The sequence below is a fragment of the Ptychodera flava genome, chromosome 10 (assembly GCF_041260155.1).
Source record: "Ptychodera flava strain L36383 chromosome 10, AS_Pfla_20210202, whole genome shotgun sequence".
NCBI lineage: Eukaryota > Metazoa > Hemichordata > Enteropneusta > Ptychoderidae > Ptychodera > Ptychodera flava.
Window position 1 is genome coordinate 23,691,610 of NC_091937.1, and position 25,381 is coordinate 23,716,990.

General features: G+C 36.7%; 3 protein-coding genes across 3 annotated transcripts; all 3 read left to right on the plus strand.

The window, feature by feature from the left end:
• Positions 1 to 423: 423 nt before the first annotated feature.
• On the plus strand, positions 424 to 2,761 carry LOC139142281 (galactosylceramide sulfotransferase-like). The gene is made up of 2 exons (XM_070712165.1): positions 424 to 546; positions 842 to 2,761. The coding sequence occupies exons 1-2, from the start codon at positions 542 to 544 to the stop codon at positions 1,854 to 1,856; spliced, it is 1,020 nt and encodes a 339-aa protein (XP_070568266.1). The 5' UTR covers positions 424 to 541; the 3' UTR covers positions 1,857 to 2,761.
• Positions 2,762 to 10,248: 7,487 nt separating this feature from the next.
• On the plus strand, positions 10,249 to 16,242 carry LOC139142282 (galactosylceramide sulfotransferase-like). The gene is made up of 3 exons (XM_070712167.1): positions 10,249 to 10,382; positions 14,336 to 14,462; positions 14,747 to 16,242. The coding sequence occupies exons 1-3, from the start codon at positions 10,352 to 10,354 to the stop codon at positions 15,759 to 15,761; spliced, it is 1,173 nt and encodes a 390-aa protein (XP_070568268.1). The 5' UTR covers positions 10,249 to 10,351; the 3' UTR covers positions 15,762 to 16,242.
• Positions 16,243 to 21,201: 4,959 nt separating this feature from the next.
• On the plus strand, positions 21,202 to 25,014 carry LOC139142283 (galactosylceramide sulfotransferase-like). The gene is made up of 3 exons (XM_070712168.1): positions 21,202 to 21,355; positions 21,988 to 22,114; positions 22,656 to 25,014. Exons 1-3 carry the CDS (start codon positions 21,349 to 21,351, stop codon positions 23,671 to 23,673), a joined length of 1,152 nt encoding a protein of 383 aa, XP_070568269.1. The 5' UTR covers positions 21,202 to 21,348; the 3' UTR covers positions 23,674 to 25,014.
• The last annotated feature ends 367 nt before the right edge of the window (positions 25,015 to 25,381 follow it).

Sequence of the window (25,381 nt, forward strand, 5' to 3'; positions counted from 1 at the left end):
TCCCCGGGCGTAAGGATAGCCAGTGATCCGCTGTTTAAAAAGCACGTCTTTTGAGAATATACAGTTACAGTATAACTAAATTTGACAGCAACATATATTATCAATTGACAGGCTGTTACAAACATATATATATATATATATATATATATATATATATATATATATATTAGATGTGTGTGTGTGTGTGTGTGTGTGTGTTGTGTGTGTGTGTGTGTGTGTGTGTGTGTGAAATGTTTATTATAATGATAATTATTTATTTTTATTCATTAATTCTATGTTGTTTTTTCACAAGTAACACCGACTGTGCTAGGCAAAAACACAACTCAGAAGAATTCGTATGAAGGTGCTTTAAAAATAACCTTTGATATAAAGTGTTTAATAAAAGTGTATACGTTCTTCATGCAATTTCTCTCTTTTAGGTGGTTTTCGTCAATGTCACATCGAATGCAAGGCTCTTTTCACAGCCCTTTCAATTCTGTGCTCACTAGTTGTCATCATATCATGGACAGACATATCAAGATACTCCTTTCACCCGTTCAATATGTCGTAAGTAAGCTCTTATTATTAAATTCTTTACTAACCAGCCTTCCAATATCATGCATTCGAGGAAAAATTAAGGCAGTTTACTATGTATATTTGGCATGCCTATTTGCCATTAAAATTTTAGAAATTGAAATGTTTTACTTGAGTTTGGGATTAGATGGACTAACTCAACACAAATGACCTTGTAAAAAAGGAAAATAAATAATAATTGCGTATATGCTTGTGCCACAAAACACTGCTCTGACAATGAGAAACCAAAACCCAACATCTTTCTCTTTGTCTTTTGATGTTTTCACAGACATACAGGAGAACTACGATTGATTACTTCGAAAACGCAATTACCAGCTAAGGAACATGAAGTTGTAGAAGCTAGATCGGGCTACTTCAAATTAACAACAAGTGATGGGTCCAACACAACATGTCTTCCACAGAAAAAATTCGTTTTTATTAAACCGGGAAAAACAGGGGGTAGTACGATTGCTTCTATATTGTTTCGATATGCGTCGAAGAATGATCTTATACCGGCGTTAGCTCCAATGAACGGCCGGTATATCGGAGAAGATGAGGATGGGAATCTTGATGTGTTGAAATACAACTGTAGTAACTTCCCCGGATACAACTTCATAGCAAATCATATAGGGTATAATCGACCAGCATTGGAGGCTGTTGTACCAAATGCAAAGTACTTCACGATAATTAGATCGCCGTACACCCATTTCAAGTCCAAGTTTTATTACCGGCGCCGTGGCCAAATATTTCCCAACAACTCGAACCCATTCTATGATTTTCTTCGAAAGATAAACAAAAAGCACCCACAGGTAAACGCAGAAGTTGGAAATAATTATTGCCGACGATTTGGTATTCACTTCAAGAACTTAACGGTCGTTGCAAAATCTAGCCTTGAAAAAATCGATAATGAACTTGATTTGGTTATGATAATGGAGCATTACGATGAATCACTTGTACTGCTTAAAACGATATTGTGCTGGGACTTTGAGGATATTTTGTATTACCCTATGAAAGTCCACACAATTCCTCAACCTCCGATTACACCTGATATGGTGGATATGATTAGTAATCTGTCACGCTATGACATCGAATTGTATAATTACTTCAATGAAACACTCTGGAAAAAGATAGGAAGTTATGATGGCAACTTTGACGCAGATTTGGCCACATTTCAAAGTATGAACGCACGTATCAAAGTAAAATGTGGCAATGGAAAAGGATCAGCAATCTGTCGAAAGTTGAAGAGAGATGCGCACCAATTCAGAGGGATTTTTTACTCCAGAAACAAACACTGGATTTGCTAATGTTAGCTAGATGCAAATGAAAACAATGCTAATGTTAGCTAGATGCACATAAAAACAATCGTAGTCCTCATTGACAACCCTTTATTCGTATCACAAAAACCTATTTAGTTAATCAATAGGAATATGTTCGAATCTTCATTTTAAAATTTAAGATACAGATAATCGGACTCTCATATTTATAGAATTGTTTTCTGATCTATAACCTGTGGGGGCGCATTTTTAAGCTAAGTAAGTTCAGTTCTTCAAGTTCAATATGAACGACCTCACTGAAAAGGCATGAACCTGGATGTGACAGATTCCTTGCCCTAAAAAAGCAAAATACTAGCCATAGTATAATAATTATGTTTGTGAAGAATACAACATAGACATGAAATCGTCGTACTATAGGCATTTTGTTAACAATGTGGATCAGTATTAAGCTAACTATTCCTTGAAGTTGACTTATGGCACTATAAAAACAAAATCAATGTGCTGATGCACCGTGGCGTTCATTTCTTGATACGTATCCTCCATATGTTCAGGACAAATAAATATTTCGACACAGAACATCCTGAAGTGTATTTTTAGGTTTCCTTATTACAACAAATATTGAAGGAAAAAGATGGTCATTGATAGTTATATTCAATGAAACCTACTGTCTAAAACATTTCTCATAAAGAACATTTGTTGAGTATGCTACTATATGACAGAATTACGTTTTGTTTGTCAACGTGTTAGTGACAAAATGATCAACGATCCCTTAGTAAGTCTGCTTTTAGAAACCGTTTCTGACAGTTTAAAAGAGGTGATTTTATGGATTGCTGAAAGAAGACTGTTTTTAGCAGTTGTTTCCCTTTTAGCAAAAAATCCGTTTAGTATTTGCGGGGACACGACTGTTTTGGACATTAATTTCAGTCCACCATAATTTTAAAATGAAAAACAATGAACACGTTTTTTCATTTTGTTTATTTATTTATTTTTCCTGTGCGTTTAAAATAAGAGGTCTCTTAATGACATCCGCACAAGACAAATGCATATCGAACGTAAATATAATCAAGGGAAAGCAACTCCACACATCATTCATATCTGGGTTGTTTGCGTGGTTTGTATAATAGTGTGTATATTGTGAGGGTATATCATGTTCGCCTGTTTTGTGTATAGAACTTATTAGCCATGGTGAGACGTAGCCATAATGTATGTGTCTATATTTTCAGTCCATATTTCAGAAAGAGAGTGAAGAGACTGTATGACACTGCGATCCTTTGATGCCACGTTTCGAGAAGAGAATTGTCATCATCAGTTGCCTAAAATTCCTCTTCATACGGTAAATTGCATTAATTAATTGATCGACTGTATTTGGTACCATGTTATTAAATTAAAGCTTGTTAGTACAATTAAGGACGCTAGAATGTTTATCTTTCGTTATTCTTGTAATTTAGGTCACGGACAGTAGTTGCATTTGGTAGGTATCTGCGTTTATAAGTGAATCGCTAGTTTGCATACCATAAACGGTAGTTTTCGGAACAGATTCTTAGGGCTTGCTTGATGTAATAGAAAGGATAGAAACTCCACACATCAGTCAAAATGTAAATGCAAAATATCGCGATGGGCGAGAAAGATAGAATTTACGGGTGTGTTGCAACTAGTGGGCCCTACTAAGCACTGAAAGAAAACTTAGCTAGTAACCTCAATAAATTATAAATTTTGTCAAACCCTAGATATTAGCGATGTTGTTGTTTGCATTTTGTAATTGTAGTTTAAGGATCATGTCTCAGTCAATTGAATAAGCTCTAAAATGTCTTGTTCAAACGCTGCTGTGATTCCGGTAAAAGCTAGCACTATGATTGAAAGCATAACGACTTCGATAAATTGTGTCTCGGACTTCCGTTATTTGCTCTACTTTTTTGTTATTGACCTTAAAGGCATTAGATAATGGATCAATTGCCCTCTGGAATAAATGCCGCTTCATAAAAAATGGATCTATAGACCCAAACAATAGCCGAAGAACACTTTGCGAAAATGATGAAACAGCTTTTTATCACACAAAATGGTCTTTGAGAGGGGAACTGCAACTTTATAACAGAACCGTATAATATGAAAGAAGTGTACGACCACACAGAAATATGTTAGTCTGGTAGACAACACATGAACACAAGGTCGAACACTGTAGAACAATATTAAGACGACGAGGACACACATAACGTAACTTACAAATCTATTCTAGTTCCGAGACACTGAGCAAACAAAACCTCTGTCGGACCCCAACTTGTAAATTCTAACTTCCTTAATCGAAAAATAATCTTCTTTGAGACAATATGTAAATGTTTGCGAGTAGTCAATTATTCAATACAATTTACCAAGTGAAAAACATTTTGGTGACTGATGATGAAACTCTGATTTAGAAACGTCGCCTGAAAGTATCGCAGTATGATATAGTCTCTCCACTCTAGTGTAGGGAATATGCGTAGACACGTATATTTTGGCTACGTTGCTCACCATGGCTAATAAGTTCTACACACAAAACATTCAAACATGATAATATGCACTTACGAAATACATACTATCATACACAATGAAACGCAAGTTAGATATTAATAAAGTGTAGAATTGTTTCCCTTTTATAACTTTAGGCAAATGCACGATATTGACATAAGAAGCCATGGATGGTATGACAGTAAAGAAAAGATTATTCTGATTGAACTTTGGGCGAGTTAAACTCTATTCTGACATATTTTGTTGTCTTAAAAAGTTTCTCCTTTCATCTCAAAGAGCATCGCCAACAATGAAGCAGCAAGCGGTCACAGGTTTCGACCATGCAAGTTCAATTAGTGTTGCTCTTTCTGGCCATCTGGACTTAGCCGCCAGCGGCACACTTTTTCCATCTATACTTTGTTGTCATTTATTAATTCAGTGAGTGGGATTTACGATTCAAGAACTTCTTTGTAAGATGCAATTAATGAGCTGACATTTCTCTTCCTTCCTATTGAAAATTGTAAGGCAGTTTGAGATACACACATCATTCCATATTAGCTTACAAGTGAACAGAAAATCATATCAAAGCATGAAATAAAATGGCAGTGATGTATACACAACCAGCTGCAGACCCATACCACTAACATTTCACAACATAAAACACAACATTTAACAGCATAGTCCCTCATGATCGGTTAAGAAAACAGCTCTTTACTTCCTTTCCTCAGAACTACGTCAGACAGCCTCACACTGCCACGCACATGTCATTATCATTTTGATGAATTACGTTATACACCGCAATCTATTGTCTTTGACTTCTATATAATAAAAGACCTCTTTCCTACACATACAAACCATGGCCCAAAGCCATTGCCATGTTCAATTAAACAACCTTCGTTTTATTATTTAGTTTTATTATTTAGTCTCTTGCGTGTTACTTCAAGTCTTTGGAAACTCCAGCAGTATTAATTCAGACTGACTGATACAACTCTGAGACTGGAGCTTTGCCGTCCCACTGAGATAAGTAGCCTGTTAACGTTTACAGTTTGTATTCTATCTTCTCACTTAGCGATTAGTTGTATTTTTGTAATAAATTTCGTTTAAAAAGGAAACTGATGAGTTTCACTATTTGTTCGATCTCTTTCACGTAACAATATATAAATATATATATATATATATATATATATATATATATATATATATATATATTTATATAATAATGCTGTATGACATGAAGACACTACGACTTAATTTAATACTCATCGTGTTACCTCAATGTGTCTGATATACATACATACATACATATATAAACATATATATATATAAACATATATATATATATATATATATATATATATATATATATATATATATGTGTGTGTGTGTGTGTTGTGTGTGTGTGTGTGTGTGTGTGTGTATTGAATAAACACAGTTGTACGACAACCATTCCTTCCTTTGTGTGTTGTTTGGATTACGAACCGGTTCCGGTTTAGTTGGCTGGCTACTTTAAAGCACGTTGTAGTCTGGAGCCACTTTACAGCGGATGATTCGACAAAGACGACTTTGAACATCTCTTAAAATATTGGCTTTATCAATACCAGGTAATTTTGTTACGTCATCTCCCACATTGTTACTGATAATGTATCCGATTACCCAACCGTAAGGCCCCAGATGTTTTCTACATTTCAAAATTCACTGTAATTGTGATTGGAAGACAATCTTGAGAAACGCAAGACTTAAACTGGAACTTACAGGACCGTTGGCGCACAATAAGATTATTATTCATGACGCACACAATTTACATACACTGGGCGGGATTTTTCGAAGTCACGTGTGGACGATGGTTAATGGAGGGGTAAACACTATTTGTTACCGATTAAGAGGGATTTAGAGCATTCAGTTATCACCTTATGCTAAATGTAATGGAAACCTGACCAAGGGATTTGTCTCCACTGGTAAAATACACTGAACGCGATCATTTTATGGCCGTAGCAATATCCAACATCTGGCTAACGTTAACTGCAGTCAGTGTGAACGTCGACTAAAACTAAAACTCAAACTTCCTTATATACTACAGCATGATGACAGTCTTATGTATAATCAATTTTTTAACAAACAGAACTTAAAGTTTTCCATTGACAGATATTGGAACTGAGACTATTGGAATATACTGTACAGGTATGACAAATCCGAGCGTTGATATTTTACCACGCCGTGGCGCAGTTCTGATACATCGCCGTCAAGAGTTGTCTGTACTCGCGAATGACGTACGTCTGTCTGTGCAGTGTTTTCTTTTTCACTTATCTGGTGACGAAAATTTCGAAGCCTGATGACCTTTCGACACTCTTATAAATGAAAAGACAGATGCGTATTGCCCGCTTTTCGTCAATTACTGTAACATTTGTCACGGGTCGACAGGCTGTGACAGACGCAAATGACTAGAAAAGCAGTACTGCACTACTGCATTTAATAGAAACAATAGTGCTCAAAATATACGGTAACAGAAACCTATTTGCCATTTACTTTTGGGTAAGGAAATACTACACTTAAACAAAATTCAAAATAGACTGATGTCAAATGGATTTTGTAGGGCAGTATCGAAGACGCGATTGCCGAAAATGATCTTTCTGTGAAGGCATGAGTATATAGCCATGGAGCACATAATAATTATTTTGTATTTTTCACAATTGATTTACTAGTTTTGATCGGCAGTATGACATGTATCGTGCGGTCACACGCACAAGCAAAAATTTACATACTTCATCGGTATGGTTCTTATCCATAAGGTTCAGAGGAACTGTTTCCATTTCATTATATTAAATTCAATTTATAATGTTTTCTCATTTTCATTGTGTCTGTACATAGTTTGGTGAAGATAATGTAAGTCTTGAAATAGCCATTGGTATCAAGTTTGATAAACGGTACAAAGAAGTTGGCAATCTATAGACGCAAGTTGAATGTGTGAATCGTTTCTTGAACATGTCCTGTGTCACGATCAGGGTATCCACAGCTCACATGTTTATCTGTGTCTTGATTAGGGTACACACACTATAGGAAAAAAATTGCGAGACTGGAGCGAGAAAGTTACGCTTTCTCGCAATTGGAGAGAATCTCTTGTTATTCTCACCGCTGTCGGTGAGAATTTTTTAATTCTCACCGGTGAGCTGCGAGAAATGCACTCCTTGGTGAGAATAAAGTATGATAACAGATTCTCACCGGTGAGACTGGAAATTCTCACCAAGCACGGTGAGAATGGTAATTTTCACGATGAGAATGGATCATGCTCATCATTTACTGGTGAGAATCAAGTAGACTTGCCGTTTATAGGTGAGAGTCAAGCAGACTCGCTGTTCAATGGTGAACAGTGAACAGCGAGTCTGGCTGATGCACACCAGTGAACTGCGAGTCTGCTTGATTCTCACCAGCAAATGGTGAGTCTGGTTGATTCTCACCGATGAACGGCGAGTCTGGTTGATTCTCAACAGTGAATGATGAGTATGATTCATTCTCACCATGCTTGGTGAGAATATACAGTCTTACCGGTGAGAATCTGTTATCATACTTTATTCTCACCAAGGAGTGCATTTCTCGCCGACTAGCGGTGAGAGACTAACAACTGGCTGTACACATGTTTCGTACTTCATTTATTTCTATGTTGAATATAGCTCTGCTGTGTATAACCGGCGTTACGGAGCTGGGAGCCCTGCCACGCAGAGCTCTGGTGAATACTGCGTGCATTTCAAAATTCCACAACGGTACGACGGCGTTGACATTGTCAGCATTATTTGATAACAAAGTCAGATGTACCTGACTGAGACCTTCAGTGTCCTAACTTTGACCCTGAGATCACATTTTATCGACTATTTAGGGTGATTTCGGTGATGTCGTCTACCTCAGACTGTAAACATTTAGGTCGACATATCTGGCAAGCCCTGACGTCACATATTCTCAAACAGGCAATTTTTGTTCATTTCTAGCTTACATTGTCAAATTCCATGTGACACGACCTCTGCTAGGATAATTTCCTATCATTTCGAACATAGGATCTTAGACAGAACTAAGACTGTACACTTGTTTCGTACCTGCCATTGGTCAAGCTAAAAGATGGGTGGAAATGACGAGAGTGATATCAGAACATATTTCAAGCCTTTTAGCACCCAAACGTCTTGGCACAGGAAGAAGCATAGAAAAGTTGCGCAGTACATGTATCTCCCTTTGCTGCGGAGGGACCGTGGTTAGTGTGAAAAAACGGACGACATTCTGGGGTCCTGGGGCCGTCGTCTAAAGGCGAAAATTTTACGTATTGTTCGCATGACATAAACTCATGGGTTTGTTCAGGGTCTGTAATTTAGTGTCGGGCTATCTATATGCCGACACCTCATTTTTGTTCAAATATATCAGCGAAATAGGAAAAGAAAGAAACAGCGATTGGGCAGGTCGAAAGGGCAGAAAGTTCTTCCTATTCGTTTGTAGACATGACCAAGCTTTTAGCATCTTTTTTTATTGTACGTCGTCTTTCACATGAATATTTATAAGTAGCTAGCCCGTTGGGACTTCGTTTGCAACGGTAACAACTGTCGCTATGTCCATCATACACTGTTTTCCTGTCTGAAGATCAAAAGGAAGCAACCCGCACTTTCTTTGCTCGATCAGGATGGGAACTTTGTCTATTGATCAACGCCCAAGTAAATTACAGAGACAGGCAGATGGAAACCTAGCGTAGGCAGAGACTTTGCCTCCTCCGGAAGTGCCAACGCCAGAAGTACAGAGAGATGAAGGGCTGCCCGAATGTCAACATTGTTTTTGCCAGCCATGCGTCACAGCAAGGGAGCAGAAATGGCTTGGTGTTGGCCAGGCTCCTTCGCATCACAGCCCCGGCCTGAGAAGAAGCATGTATAAAGACTGTTGGCGCTTGATAGACGGCTGGAAAGACCAAAGATATCTGATGAGGAAATGCCATGCCTTGACAAACAGAAACGACGTCTTCACCCGCCGGGAAATAGTGCCCGACTGCGTGCTGACCAAAGTTCGAGGTCTTTAACCAAATCCCCCAGGCGTCCCTTATGTGGGACACAGGTGATATTAGAACCATAAAAACGGTCCTTCTCAGGACCAAATGCCAAACGGTCCTTTTCAGGACCACTACATGCTCAAAAAAGAGAAACCGTGTATCGTTCGGTCCTTCCCTGGATGTATGTATATGTGTTAGTATTTGTTGTTTGTTATCTTTATCTAATTGCATTGCTCTGATAAGTAAGTGCGTCATATTTGTTTCGAGCAGTGGGGTAAATATCGCTCTGACCATGTGATAAAATTGAATAATCATGATTGACAATGTCGTGACATTTGCTAATGGGGTAAAATGCTCTTTAACGGAACACGCTGTTGAAACATATGCCGTCTCTGAATAAAAATTACGACATTTTCAAAGTTTATTTTCAACCTAACTGCATTCGCCGTATATTTATAGACATTCGGTGACATTTAACAGATTGAACATGGTAAAATGACACGATTCTTGGACTAGACAAAGCACGTCCGATCAGTAGCGTGACTTTTTTACATTTGCATAGATTTTCTGTAATCCGGCATTTATAGGGGAAGTTCCTGTTTAAGCGCAGATCTCACCTACACTCTTTTGAACTCTTGAAGTAATGTCCCATGATGCATTTCGTCCCATGGTGAATTTTAAAGTAAAAAATTGCGCCATGAAACTGTATAGACATTTAATAAAACCTATACATGAGTAGGTTCAGGTGTAGTATAATACTTTGAGGTGTCTTGATCAAGCTTCAGGTCAAAATCCAAGATGCAATCTCGATCAATACATTAGTCACACCGTAAGCTCACGGCATTATTTATCTTGAATCCACATTATTATTCAAAGTCGAGTACTTTTACACGCTTTTCACTGAATGCTTTGTAGCATAACTAATGTACGGCACTGGTATTGTCCCGCCCAATCGCATCCAGAGATTGAACTGCGCATATCTGAAGCACGGCGTCATCAACGGTACATGGGACAGGAAATCAGAAGATGAAACATGAGCTCCTCATCGTCTACCAATCCTAAAGGTAAGTACTTAAGTATATTGATGTTTCACACGATTTGCCTGAGATTTGAATTTCGATTGTATCCCCATTCCATATGGATGGTAATCGGTAATTATGAATGCTTTTTAAAAGAAAACTATTTGTTTTCTCAATTATTACATGAACAACTTAGATACATCGCATGTAATACTACTGCCACCGTCTTTGAATGGCCTACAGAAGTACGTACAGGAAAAATGGACGTCAAGGCAAAATCAATGCCTAAATTATTGGAAATATGAGTGCGTCATTTTCTCATAAAATCACTGCACACAGATGGTTCAAACGTCTTCAATATCTTGGCAATGCGAGAAGACTAATGACTTTCAGACGTGGAGGAAAACGTTGTCTCAGGTACCAGAACTTCGTTCCCAGGAAGAAATTGCACTGCAGTGAATAACAAATTAATATCCACCTGAATAAATCTTAGAATGTTCTTGCCCCGCGGAAAGACAATGCCAAATTTGAATTACGTTTTTAATTACTTTTTATAGAATTTCCTTACTGTTTGATCTCCTGGCTTATTCAAATGTACTGAGAGTTAACTCGACAAGGATTGACATTGACAGTTTCAGCTTTAAGCCTATGTCATGGTTCAACTCCTAAAATTTATTTTATAAATCATTGATTTGTAGAAAAATTGTTTTATTTCTATTCCAATTCCGTTAATTATATAAAGCGCAAGTCGCAAAATTATTCATTTAAACTTCTTAACTCTTGGGATGTATTTGATTTCGGCATATCAAACAGTTTATCATTTAATAGTAATGTAATGTGTTTTTGCAAACACATTACAGTATTATTCTTTTGTCTTGCAAAAATGTATAGAGTTCCAAACCTTACAGAGGACAGTTCAAAATCATCTATTGGATTTGACCCAGTCGAGAAGAAGAGCTTAACTCATCCAAATATTCGGGCTATAATGAGCTCATAGTTGAACACTGATTTACACTAGTCTTGTAAATCACTATGATTTAAAGGAGTGTTGGTAAATCATGTCTACAGAATAGTCAAATACTCCTATTATCATTACTTTAATGGATAGCCCTGATATTTTGGACAAGTGAATCATTCGAAGTTTATCACATGTAAATCTACGCTTATTTTCTGTTTCTATAAAAATTCATGATTTCTATTTGCTTGTTTCGACTGCCATTGCGCAAATATTGCAAACATATTAGCGCCTTGGTTTCAAATGACTCTTCAAAACAAGCTGTATTGTTATGATTGTAATCCCGACACAACAGTAACCTGGCATTTGATGTTATTTTTTAAACTTCTAATCAGCATAGACGGGTCACAATCTGCGCTACTGGCAGTATTTTTCATAATAAATGTTCTTTAGTGCACGTCCTTATGAACGTGTGCTGGCTCAGAAGATTTTTCAATTGTGTTCGAAAAGAACTTTCATTTTTTTGTTCATTGTTGTTGTTTCCGAATAACTAGAATGTTAATTTTTACGTGTGCGGATTTCACAGCAACAAGTCAGCGCAGCCACATATTATTCCATTAAGCTTTGAGAGATTACAATTGGTAGCTGTATTGTTGATCATGATGTATCGGTCTTCGTCTTGATTTCCTGTGCGTGCTTTTTGTTAGTGGCTACACGAATACGAACACGTGTCACATGTTATGCATTGTGACAGAGAGCATATGTTGCAATACGCCTTAGCAATATACCGTTACGTTTCCGACCGCCAAATTGTCAGTGTTGTATGTACAAACTGCAGAGTCATATCCGAGAAGAATAGTACAATATCATGGCATATCAATATCATGTCTAGGTACATTCCATTTTTCATTTCAGTCGACTATTCATTGTACATTGTTCAAAATTCACAGACTTTTAGAAGCACAACCAAGGGTATAACAGTATTATACCCTTGCTTGTTCGTTCATTGTTGACTTTGTCAAAGTTAATCCGGTGATAATGTGACGACAGCGCTACAGATTAGTAACATTCCCTTACTTGCTTTTTTGAACTTGGCAATCAAACGCATCACATGATAGACGTAACAGAGTGATAAAACGCCGCAAAAGATTCTCAAAAGACATAAACATGACACAGTGCACAGTGAAGGAGAAAAAAGAAATCTTAAGGTTTGCAAAATCAGTGCTAACGGAAGACAAAGACACGATATGGTACTTACCATAGTCATCCGTACTAAAATAAGATAACCAGTAAGAAAACTCTCTCTCTCTCTCTCTCTCTCTCTCTCTCCCTCTCTCTCTCTCTCTCTCTCTCTCTCTCTCTCTCTCTCTCTCTCTCTCTCCAAGTAACGGGAACCATGTATGGCAAGTCGGATTGCATTCACACGATGCCTGCATTCTAGATTGAATTAAAAATATTCCTGATAGCCTAAATCTACACGCATGGAGAACCGAGGCAAGTCAGATAAGCGGCCACATGACACCGGTACTCAAGAGGAGAATAAGCATATTTTGTCTGCTTACTAGGGTGTATGTTCAATTAAACCATTCAATCTATTTTTTAGGATCTATCAAAACAAAGAACAATGCGCATCTAACGTAAATGAATAACAAGGTGTTACATTTGACTGATCTTTCTAACTTCCCTTTCTGTGAAATTTTAAATACTTGTAGGTAAACTCCCTGGAATGGCCTCTAATTCACAAGGCTCTTAACCTATTTAAAATTGGAAGTCTTTTATACGAGGGTAAACAGTTGTGTCCAGTTGTGTCTCTATGCAATACAACTAAGTTTGACCGCAACATATACTATCAGGTTATTTGCTCCTGTCTTATTATCATTTGCACCGTGAGTTATTTCAAAGGTAGTGTGATGAAACGTGTAAAATGTATTTACGACTACGACGTCAAGTGATAATCAGTTACATGTATATATTTATCACATGCACAAGCCAAGTTTGTCGTCTCCGAACAAAAATACGGGATTTATTCTCTGGTCGTTCTACGTCACGACAACCCGCGTCTATGTCATCAATTTTGGTGCGTCGGACCTTTTTTTTGGTCGATCTTCGGTGTGCTCGTAAATATGTAAACAAACAACATGGCCCCGATGTTTCTCCCACGATCAAAAGTCATGTAATGAAATCGATATTTTCACAGACTACGACATTAATAATCCCAACAATGTAAACACAAGAGTGTACCGCCTGTATATTCCGAAGGAATTACGTGAATAATTTGCGGAAACAACGAACTCGAAGCTGGTCGCGTATACCGTGGGTTCCGTACGCATTGCAAACAGGGTCAGGCGCGACGTTTACAGTGTTCGCGCCGTCGAGATTCAGTCGATATTTGTTCCCGAAAAATAGCGTATCTTCGTCTGTGATAAATTTCTAGGACTATGCTATCTTTGAAATAGAGTATAACTTTGCGGAAGGTAGCCTACGTGTATACCGAGAGCTATCATTTGCTCCACACACGAACGAACGTGAACAATCACGCACGCGACAGACGACTGGAACTATGATTGACAACTTGTACACGGCGTATTGATATTATACCTAAAGTAGTTCAAAAGTTTAAACTCGGAATCGTCATGGAAAACTTATTTTATTTTGAGCAAAATTCTTGGCTTGTGCATGTGATAAATATATTATTCCCTAATAATTTTTCTTCGTTCAGCTCGGAAAATACTCGTGACGTAGTGACCGTGTCACCACTCGTCTTCGACTCGTGGTGACATGGTCATTACGTCACTCGTATTTTCCGAGCTGAACGAAGAAAAATATTAGGGAATAATATCTAATTATAATATAATGTTTATAATAATGATAATAATTTATTTTTATTCATTTATTTTATATTGTTGTGCTCACAAGTAAAACCGACTGTGCTGGGCACAACAAAACTTACAAGAATTCTGATGAAGGCGCTTTAATAAATAAGCTTTGATTTGAAGTGTCTAATTAATGTTTATACTTTCTTGATGAAATTTCTATCTTTTAGGTGTTTTTCGTCAATGTCACATGAAATGCAAGACTCTTTTCACAGCCCTTTCAATTCTGTGTACGCTAGTTGTCATCATATCATGGAGAGACATGTCAAGATATTCCGTTCATCCGTTCAATATGTCGTAAGTAAGCTCTCATTATTAAATTCTTTACTAACCAGCCTTCCAATATCATGGATTAGAAAAGAAATGAAGGCAGTTTACTATGTATACTTGGCATGCGTATTTGCCATTCATATTTTAGAAATTGAAATGTTTACTTTGGAAGCAGATGGACTAACTCAACATAAATGACCTTGTTAAAAGGAAATTATGATTGTGTATTTGCTTGCACCACAGAGAAACTGCTTTGACGATGAGAAACCAAAACCCAACACCTTTCTCTTTGTCTTTTGATGTGTTCGCAGACATACAGGAGAACAACGATGGATTACTCCGAATACCCGATTTCCGGCTGAGGAACATGAAATTATTGAAGCTAGATCGGGCTATTTCAAATTAACAACAAGTCGTTGGTCCAACACAACATGTCGACCACAGAATAATTTCGTATTTATTAAAACGGGAAAAACCGGAGGCAGTACGGCTGCGTCTATATTGTTTCGATATGCGTCGAAGAATGATCTTATACCTGCGTTGGATCCAAAGAACGGCCAATATATCGGAGAAGATGAGGACGGAAATCTTGATGTGTTCAAATACAACTGTAGCAACTTCCCCGGATACAACTTCATAGCAAATCATATATGGTATAATCGACCAGCAATGGAGGCTGTTGTACCAAATGCAAAGTACTTCACGATAATTAGATCGCCGTACACCCATTTAAAGTCAAGGTTTTATTACCAACACCGTCGACATATATTTCCCAACAACTCGAATCCTTTTTATGATTTTCTACGAAAGGTACACAAAATGCATCCAGAGGTAAACGCAGAACTTGGAAATAATTATTGCAGACGATTTGGTATTTACTTCAAGAACTTAAGTATTGTTGCACAATCTAGCTTGGAAAAAATCAATGGTGAGCTTGATTTGGTCATGATAATGGAGCATTACGATGAATCCCTTGTACTGCTTAAAAAGATAATGTGCTGGGAATTCGAGGATATTTTGTATTACCCTATGAAAGTCCACACAAATCCTCAACCTCCGATGACACCTGAAATGCTGGATATGATTAGTAATCTGTCACGCTTTGACATCGAATTCTTTAATTACTTCAATGAAACACTCTGGAAAAAGATAGAAGGCTATGATGGCAACTTTGACGAAGATTTGGCAACATTTCAAAGTATGAACGCACGTGTCAAAGCAAAGTGTGATATTGAAGAAAGCTCAATCCTGTGTCGAAAGTTGAAGAGAGATGCACATCAACTCAGACATGTTTTGTACTCCAGGAATAAACACTGGATTTGCTAATGTTAGGTAGATACAAATGTAACCATCTTGACAAGGCTTCATAACGTACCCAGAAAACTATTTAGTTAATCATGTTAACATTATTTGGAAAAGGAATGTGTTGCAATCCACACTTTACTATTTAATTTATAACATAACTAACACCAAGGCCTTCAATAAAGTTAACTTGTCAGAGGTCCGGTGATTGTGTAATCGCAAATTGAAGTTGTTGCCAAGATTTGAAGTGACTAATGTCTTTCGACTTTAGCAGAGTTTAGGAAACATGATTTGAAAAAAATTATGTTCAAACCAAGAGAGATATATCGTCTGTTCCTTAACTCAGTTAAGGATAACCTATAGTTAACTAGTTACGCCAAAGTTTGAAAAGTGTAAAGGTATTGTAAATGGCTCTTTCTCTTTTTGTCTCGTGCCTTTTCAAAAAATATTATGTTCGTTTACAGTGTCTCAACCAGGCTAAGATGAACAGGTCTTAAGAATTGATTAGTACGTCTTGTTAACCTTGTTTCATTAACTTCGTGATTGCAAAGGAGTTTTCAAATAATCATGTCAATATCACTACTCCTGAAGTTTGTATACTTTTCTAATCCCCGGGCGTGATATTAGCGAAGGCCTTGTTTTACAGGCTTCTGATGCATGGCTTCCGTTGTGAGTGCATACGTCACTGGCACAATACTCAATTTCCTTACACGCACTTGACAAATACGATAATTGGCATGTGAAATAAGTTGGATAACATCTTGGGGTAGCAAGTGGTTATCTGCCGAATATTCTGTTTCTGTCAAAAAAAATTGTAATCGGTGTGGTCGGCGTCAACTGTTAAACTAGTGCTCATTGTATGAAATATATGTTGTATTCTTAATTTACCTAAAGTATTTCATTGTCATGCTATTTTGATGCCGGAGAGATGAAATAAGAAAGTTACAATTGTAAAAGATTTATTGCAATCAAATATTTTTGAAAAGGATAAACGTATTTGTTTGTTAAATTGTCAGTGACCAACATCAAGCACAAGTGTTTGATTCTTAGAAAGGGGTCAAATGCACACATCAGTTTTAAGATATACGCATTCGCCTCGAAAATGAAAGACCTTAACTTTTGCTCAAATTTTCAAGTTTCAACCACACTATTTCAAAATAAAAACTAGAAATCGAGGGTCACCATGCAAATTTTTGTACTAGGCAAACAAATTACCGACTATTTACTGATGTTTGGAATTCAAAATGGCTGCCATTCATGTGCTAGCTCTAAAGGAGAAAAATAAAATTTTCGATAGTCGTAAAAGTGAACCGGTGAAACTTTTATTATACCACGAGCTTTAAAATGAAACCCCACAAGTGATAGATCAGAAATAAATGATTAAAGCCCGAGAGACCAAATATCTGTCCCCGAGGCGCATTCCGCCTTAAAGCTAAAGTTAGATGTTCTGCTTAAATGCCTCTTTTTCACTAAAATGCTCCACATTCAGACAAAATACGGTTAGCAGCGCTCTAACTTTTCGTTATTTTAGCGTCATAACGTGCAAATGTTCCTTCTCTATCAAAGCCTGGGACTTCCAAACGTGTATCGGTTCAGCTCCTTTCGGTTCAACATGAACAACATTACTGGAAAGGTATGAAACTCAAATTGGTATATTTCTTGTCCTTCAAGAATTCATCGAGGGCATTAAATAGTTGTACTATAGGCATATTGTCAACAATATGAATCAGTAATAAGCTAACTGTTCCTTGATGTTGTCCAACGGCACCATGAAAAGTTCATCAATATGCCGGTGCACCATTCGTTTTAGATACTTAAACATATCTTACATGTGTTCATGACAAATGAATGTTTCGACACCACACATTCTAAAACGTATTGTTGAGTAGAATTTGTTTTTTTGTATTTTAAATAACTTATTCAAGGAAAATATATTTATTGACGATAATAAATGAAACTTACCACTTAAAACAGTTATCATGCGGAAAATTTGTGAGTCTGCTACCATATGACAGAGTAACACATTATTTGGTAATGTATTCGTGGCAAAATGATCGACGATCCCTCTTTAAGCCTATGAAATATTGGTGCTGACATCTATTGTTGCTTTTCAAAACCTTTTCCGACAGTTTCAAAGAGGTGATTGTATTAATTGCTGAAAGGGGACTACCGTTAGCAGTTGTCGCCGTTTTCAGAAAAAGTCATCTATCAGTTTTTGTGAGGACAAACATCAATTTCAGTGCACCAACCCATTGTGAAATGAAAAACATGACACATTTTTCATTTTGTTATATTTACTTCTTTATGTGTAAGTTTGAACAATGGGGTCATTTAATTGTGATGTTACACCCAGCCCCAAGCAAATGCATATCGAAAGTAAAAGTAATCAAGGGAAAGCAAATCCACATATCGTTCATATCTTGGTTGTTTACGTTTTTAGTGTGGCAGTGTGTTCATATAAAGTGTATATTATTTTTGGCTGTTTGTGTACAGAACTTATCAGCCATGGTGAGACGTAACCGTAATCTACGAGTCTACCCCTTTCCTCATTTCTGAGTGAGTGGAAAAAGACTGTATGACACTGCGATCCTTTGATGCTACGCTTTGGGGACAGAGTTGTCATAATCAGTCGCCAAAAATCCATCTTCAGTCGGTAAATTGTATTGAATGATTGGTTGATTGTATGTTTTTACTATATTGTTCACTGATATTGGCAAATGTTGTTGTTTGTATTTTGTAATCATAGTTTTCATGAGGGTCATGCAGCAGTCAATTTGAATGAGCTCTAAAATGCCGTGTTCTAACGCTGCTGTGATTCCTGCCGATGTGTAACATCATGATTAACATTAACATCATAACGACTTCGATAAATTGTGTCTCATATTTCTTTAATGTGCCATACTTTTTTACTACCGACTCTTGAGGGCGTCAGATCATGGATCAATCATCCCACCGGAAAAAATTTTCGCGTCATAGATAATGATCTAGAGCCTCAAACATTAATCGCAGACACACTTTGTGAGACTGAATGCGCCAGCTTTTAATCACGCAATATATTTTGAGAGGGGAAAATGCAACTTCATAACAGATTCATACAACATGAAAGAAGTCGACGACCGCAAAGTAATATATTAGTCCGGTAGACAAAATATGAACACCACATCGAGCACAATAGAACAAAATTAAGACGAGGTGGACACACATTAACCTAACTAACACAGCTTTCCAAGCTCCGAGACTCTTTGCAGATAAAACCTATATCGGGCCCCAACTTATACCTTTTAGGTTTCTTAATCGCAGAACAAACCTTTGTAAGACAATATGGAAACATCTATATAAGTAATCAATTATTCAATAATATTTACCAAGTGAAGACAAAACTTTGGCCACTGATGATGAAACTCTGTTTTGGAAAAGTAGCGTCAAAGTGCCTTAGTGTCATACACTCTAGTGTAGGGAATGTGCGTAGACACGTCTCACCATGGCTAATAAGTTCTTTACACAAAACAGTCAAACATAATATTCTCTTACTAAATACACATTATCATACACAAAACGCAAATTGCCAAGATGAGAACGACGTCTGGAGTTGCTTTCCCTTTATTTACCTCAGGGAAAAGCACGATATTGACATGAAACGATTATTCTCATTGGACTTCGATCGTGTTAACTTCAATTCTAACCTATTTTTTATGACTTAAAAAAGTCTCCCCTTTCATACCTCAAAGAGCGCCACCAACAACGAAACAGTCACAGGTTTTGACCCTGCAAATTAAAATCAGTGTTACTCTCTATGGTCACCTGGGCCGACGCTACCACTTCATGACATGCCAGCGGCCACTTTTCCCTCTCTATTTGTTACCTTGTAGTCATTTCACTGAACGAGATTTACGCTTCAAGAACCATTTAAATTGCAGACATTTCTTCTCTTTTACAATGAAAATGGTAAGGGAGATCGATATCCGCACATCATGCCATATTTGCATACACATGAACAGAGAAACATGTTAAAGCATGAATTAAAATTGTAAAAATGTATACACAACCAGACCTTTGCCGCCATTAATTAAACTCATACATACAGTTCACGGCGTAAAACACAACATAAGGCAGTGTGGCTCCTGTGATCACCTAAGAAAACAACCCTTTACTTCTTTTGCTCAGATTTACGTCAGTTGGTCCAACACTGCAACGTGGTGTCATCCTCATTTTCATAAATTCAGCTTTACAGCGTAAATCTATGTGTTTGACTTCTGTACACGGCCAAGCAAAGATATTGACATGTTTTTTCGACATAATGCTCAATTTAACAACAGTTGTTTTATTTATAATCGTTTGACATTACATCGGGATTCTCGCACCTAGAAAACAAAATAGAATGCAGCCTAACATCTTTAAATGTATAAACAAACCTCTCAACATTTGTTTCGGAAGTGTTTACAGTCGAAAGAAGTCTATATTTACCCTATACAAACATATTCTTCTAACACCGTTGATAAACACCTTTGTTTTTACCGATACGTTGATATTGCTGCTCCTGTCGTGCCTACCATTCGCCAAAATCTTAATTAAAAAGACGATGCACAAGCCCTTACGAGAACAGCTATTTCGCCTATAACACGGCCCAGCAGGTATAGTATACATGCGAAAAAAGTGACTGACTGCTATGAGTGACGATAACTAAATGTATCATGCTGCATGACATAAAGACATACTAATCGTTGTGCCTCAGTGTCTTAAGTAGTTGCATTCCCAATATATATATAATATATATATATATATATATATATATATATATATATATATATATATATATATATATATATATATATATATATATATATATATATATTTATATATATATATATTTATATATATATTTTAGCACTCTGAGATAGTTGGGTAGCCTCTTGCGTAATAAGGGGCGTTCACTGTTGGCTGTATGCCTCGCTCATGGAACGTGTTGCCGTTCGAGCACTCTGGTGAGTCCATATTTAAATATTCGACAAAGTGTAACCGTATTCTCTGTGCCCAAGTTCAGAGATTGCCATAAAGCCATATATATATATATATATATATATATATAATATATATATATATATATATATATATATATATATATATATTATATATATATATATATATATATATATATATATATATATATATATATATATATATATATATATAGAATGAACCACTACGAGTGATCCCTGTTATTCGGACAGACGAGCGTTACGATAGCATAGCAGCGGTACTCTTTTTGCTTTCCAATCACCCAACTCGATAGAAAGTTCGAAATATTGTACCGTTTATCCAGCCACACATGATACACAAGCTATTTCCGTACGATATGTGATGTGCAGTATGTCGCGTTACTTATTGGACTGACAGTCTGCGATAAATTTGGTTATAAACTATAAATATCTTCTTTTTGCCGGGCACTACGTGCATTATGAAAATTAATATCAGTTTGCTTATCGTTTTCATGTACATGTATCATTTTACATTGCGAACTAACAACGTACTCAGAGTTTGTAATTGATATCAAGCCGTCAGAAAGCGGAAGCAACGGGCAGGTTACCTGAAGATCTACGAGGTTAATTGAAAAATGACAGGTATGAAAACGAGTCTACCTAACAATCATGCCAGTCCTAAGAAATAGTCATTTGAAAAAAGCATTTCTACTAACAAAAAATACATTTTGAAAATATGTGTATATTTCTGTGTTACTTATGCAGTCTCATGGAGGTTACTTGATTTATTTCTTGTTTTTCTGAATCAATTTCCAACAACCTCATATTGATCCCTGTGGAAAGAAGATTAACCATGTGAAGCTTTTGTTTCGTTTAAATGAAACTTACAATCAACTGCCTCAATGGGGCGTGTAAGTAATAATATTACTTCGTATCTATGCTTTATTTCAAAACGTTTTTAGGGTCTTTATGTTCAGACGGAGATTTCATTTATTTTTTTCAGAGTTTGCTCTGTAACGTTCATATACGACTTCAGTTGATTTCCGTTTTACAAAAAAAAATAGATTCAATCGTAATATAAAAGAATCTTTCATATAAAATATCTATTTCAGATGTCAGTCATCAGAAACTTTGTCATTCCGTGTTAACAAATAAAGATGTTAATTTGTCAATTCGGGACTCGAAATAACCCATCGGATTTAAATGAGTGTTTTTCCTGTATTTCGTTGTAGAGTATCGTACCCTTTCACCGGTTACCATTTGTCACATTGCAGGTTTTGGCCATTTTTACGGGCGGTACTATCGCCACCTATTTATGATCATGGCGATTATGTCCATCTGTGGAATTTTATTTTACGTCATAGTATCAGTACCAGCCAGTTTCCAAGACATGCGAGTGTTGTAAGTGAACCAATTCCTTCTCATTTTGCTACGTCATCAAGAGGACGACATAAGTATCGGGCCCGAATATCAGTCCTAGTTGAGATAAAATATTTTGAGCCCGTAACACAGTGTCACCTCGAAATTTAAGTCCTCCAGTCTGCAAAGGAATAAAATATCTAAATATAAACACGTCACAAAATCCACAATGACATGACATTATAAACATCAAAAAGTTTACAAAACTTTGACCCAAAGCATACAAGGACATTATTATTATTTTTGTTATACTTTATTTCAAGAGGGTAATCTGGTTACAATATTTACATCAGAATTTACATTCGAAATGTCACATTTACTTAGGACTGTATTTGTAAACGTACAATTTTGCTCATGTTTTCTGTAGCTAGTACACACTTCCACAGCTTTCCTGTAATTTCTTTGATGAAGAAAAATAATTTATTTCAGTCTTACTCTTGCCTTTCCTTTTTACTCTGAGAAGAAAATCGGAGGAAAGTTAATAAATTAAAGCACTGACATGAATGTGTCTTTTCAATCGCAGGAAATATAGTGGCGTTTTTGATCCTAATGTGGTTATGGCAAAAGGTTCAACTCAGGGTAATCAAAGCTCCGGGAATCCGAACGGTGACATAGTAAAGGCACCCCCCGAGATATACTGTCGACCACAACATCACTTTGTGTTCATAAAAACAGGGAAGACAGGAAGCAGCACTCTTTCTAGCCTGTTATACAGATACGGACTGAAGAACAACTTGGTTGCAGCATTAGATCCCGATAATAAGGGTTTTATAGAGCAAGACAAGAATGGCAATCTAGTTATAAAGGAATTCAACTGCCGTAACTTTCCCGGATATAATGTTATGGCTAGCCACATCGGATACGACCGAGTGGCAATAGATGCAGTCATAGATAACGCCAAATATTTCACCATTATCAGATCTCCTTACACGCATTGGAAGTCAGGGTTTTACTTCAGTGGTAAATACAAAGGATTTTCAAACTCATCAAATCCATTTCTACAGTATGTCAACTTTCAGTATGAAAGACATCGTGAAGATCACAGCGTTGCCACGCCTGCTAACGGATTCTGCAATCGTTTTGGCATTCCCTTTGAAGACGACAAAAAAATCATGGACAGACATTTGGAAAAACTTGACAATGACTTCGACTTGGTTTTACTAATGGAGTACTACGATGAATCATTGATATTGCTGAAACAGTTGATGTGCTGGGACTTCCGGGACATCCTTTATTATCCTTTAAAAGTGCACACAATGTACCAACCTCCTACAACTCCTGAAATGGAAACAAAAATTAGCCAATTAGCTCGCCATGATATCAGACTTTATGAATACTTCAACATGACATTATGGGAGAAAATAAGAAATTATGAGGGCGATTTTGAAGCAGACCTAGTCAACTTCAAGAACCTCCAAAAGACAGAATATGAGCGTTGCGAAGAAAAGAAAGATTCAAGATATTGTCACTTGTTGAAAGCGGATACAAGTGAACTGGCACGATTAACCTTGGAGATGAACACTCATCAGTGGTCTTGTTAACGGCCTTCCTCAATGTCAGTCTTAAATTCATCTTCAAAACTTCGTTTTATACGAGATAAATATTTGTAATAGTTATATAGGATTAATAACAGATATGATGTATGCTTTCCATGTCCTGGAAAAAAACATATGATGATCCCTATGGTAACGATTGCGTAATTCAGTAAACCAAGGATTTCCATAGTCGATTAGTATGACATCTACGGTACATATTGAGATATGGAATCTATGTATGGCACAGCCGGTCCCGCTAGGATCAGGTTCGAAAATGTCTTTAGCATAGAATAGGAGCTAACGGATAATCTCAGTCTGACAAATTTGTTTTTGTTAAGGATTCAACTCAAACGTCAATATAGATTCTGGTAATTATAAAGACTTAGGGGTTACATTAACACTGGTTGGCAGAAGATAACAGAGCCCACATTTGCATAATGTTTCTATACTACAAGGCATCGCACTTTTGTTTGCTTATATTGAATGAATGATATATTTCCTCGAGTATGCGCTGGTAGGCTGTTGTCACAGCAAATTCGAGTGAACATGGAATGTTAATGTACTGCAGTAGATGAAGCTGCTAAAGCGACTCTGACAATTTTGTTTGAATTGATACGTCTACAGTATGTCTTTTTTGTACTGGTTACTGCGTACTTCTATTACAGTTGAGCGTTCCAAACAGCAACAAAATATCAAAACATATACCATTGGAAGACACGCATCATTTTGTAATAAATAAATAAATAAATAAATAAATCGAAGAATTGTGCGACCTCTGTGTGCCAAAACATTTCTGCCTACATGTTTTCACCTAGTCATAATCAATAAAATCAAACCCGATTAATCAGCGACCACTTTGGAAATTCGAATGGTTCAATTTAATGTGATAAATGTAGTTTTCGGTCACAGAGTTAACGAAGGAGAATGAACAATGGAGAAAGACGACGCATTCTAAAAACATGTGTCAAAGGTCATCTTTAACACTTCAAAATACAATCAGGTAATTTAAAGTAGCAGCGAGAATGTTACACAAAAGAGCGTAGCGTAGGCACTGTTGAGTAAACGTCATCGAAAATCACATTTTTGGTAGGAGTTTGACTACTACGAAAAGAAGTGAATATAAATTTTATGTTTTCCGAAAGCAAGATGAACCATTAAAGATATATTCTGACGTTTATTTTTCCTGTAGAACTTAGACGTTATCAAGAATTTATAAACACCATCCTTTTCAAATTTGTACCAAGGAAAATTCATGATAATGTTATCTTCAGTAATTTTTGCCAATGAGATCTCAGGAAAACGAAGGACGATGACGAGAATGAATGACATCAAATCAATTTCCTCTCGAAATAAAATTTATGACGTTTGGTTTATCCAATCAAAGGGGCGAAATCAATAAGGTCTTGACCTTTCTGGACACATTATATCTCAATGAATAGAAATTGTGCCGTTTAATTGGCTGGGAAGAAGAACAACTCCAATAAAACCATTAGGGCACCACGTGGACCTGGGTCCCTCATAACTCGGATTTATATTGAAGATATAAGCTGATGTTGCCAAAAGAGTGACCACCCATTTTGGCAACCTCTGCCACGTCAAAGCGATTATGACCTGCCATGTTCAGTCTGTTGCGCGAAAAGGATTATGGTTGGATCAAAACACATGTCTGCAGCTTTAAAACATCCCGTCCTCACTGCTATTAATATGCTATAAT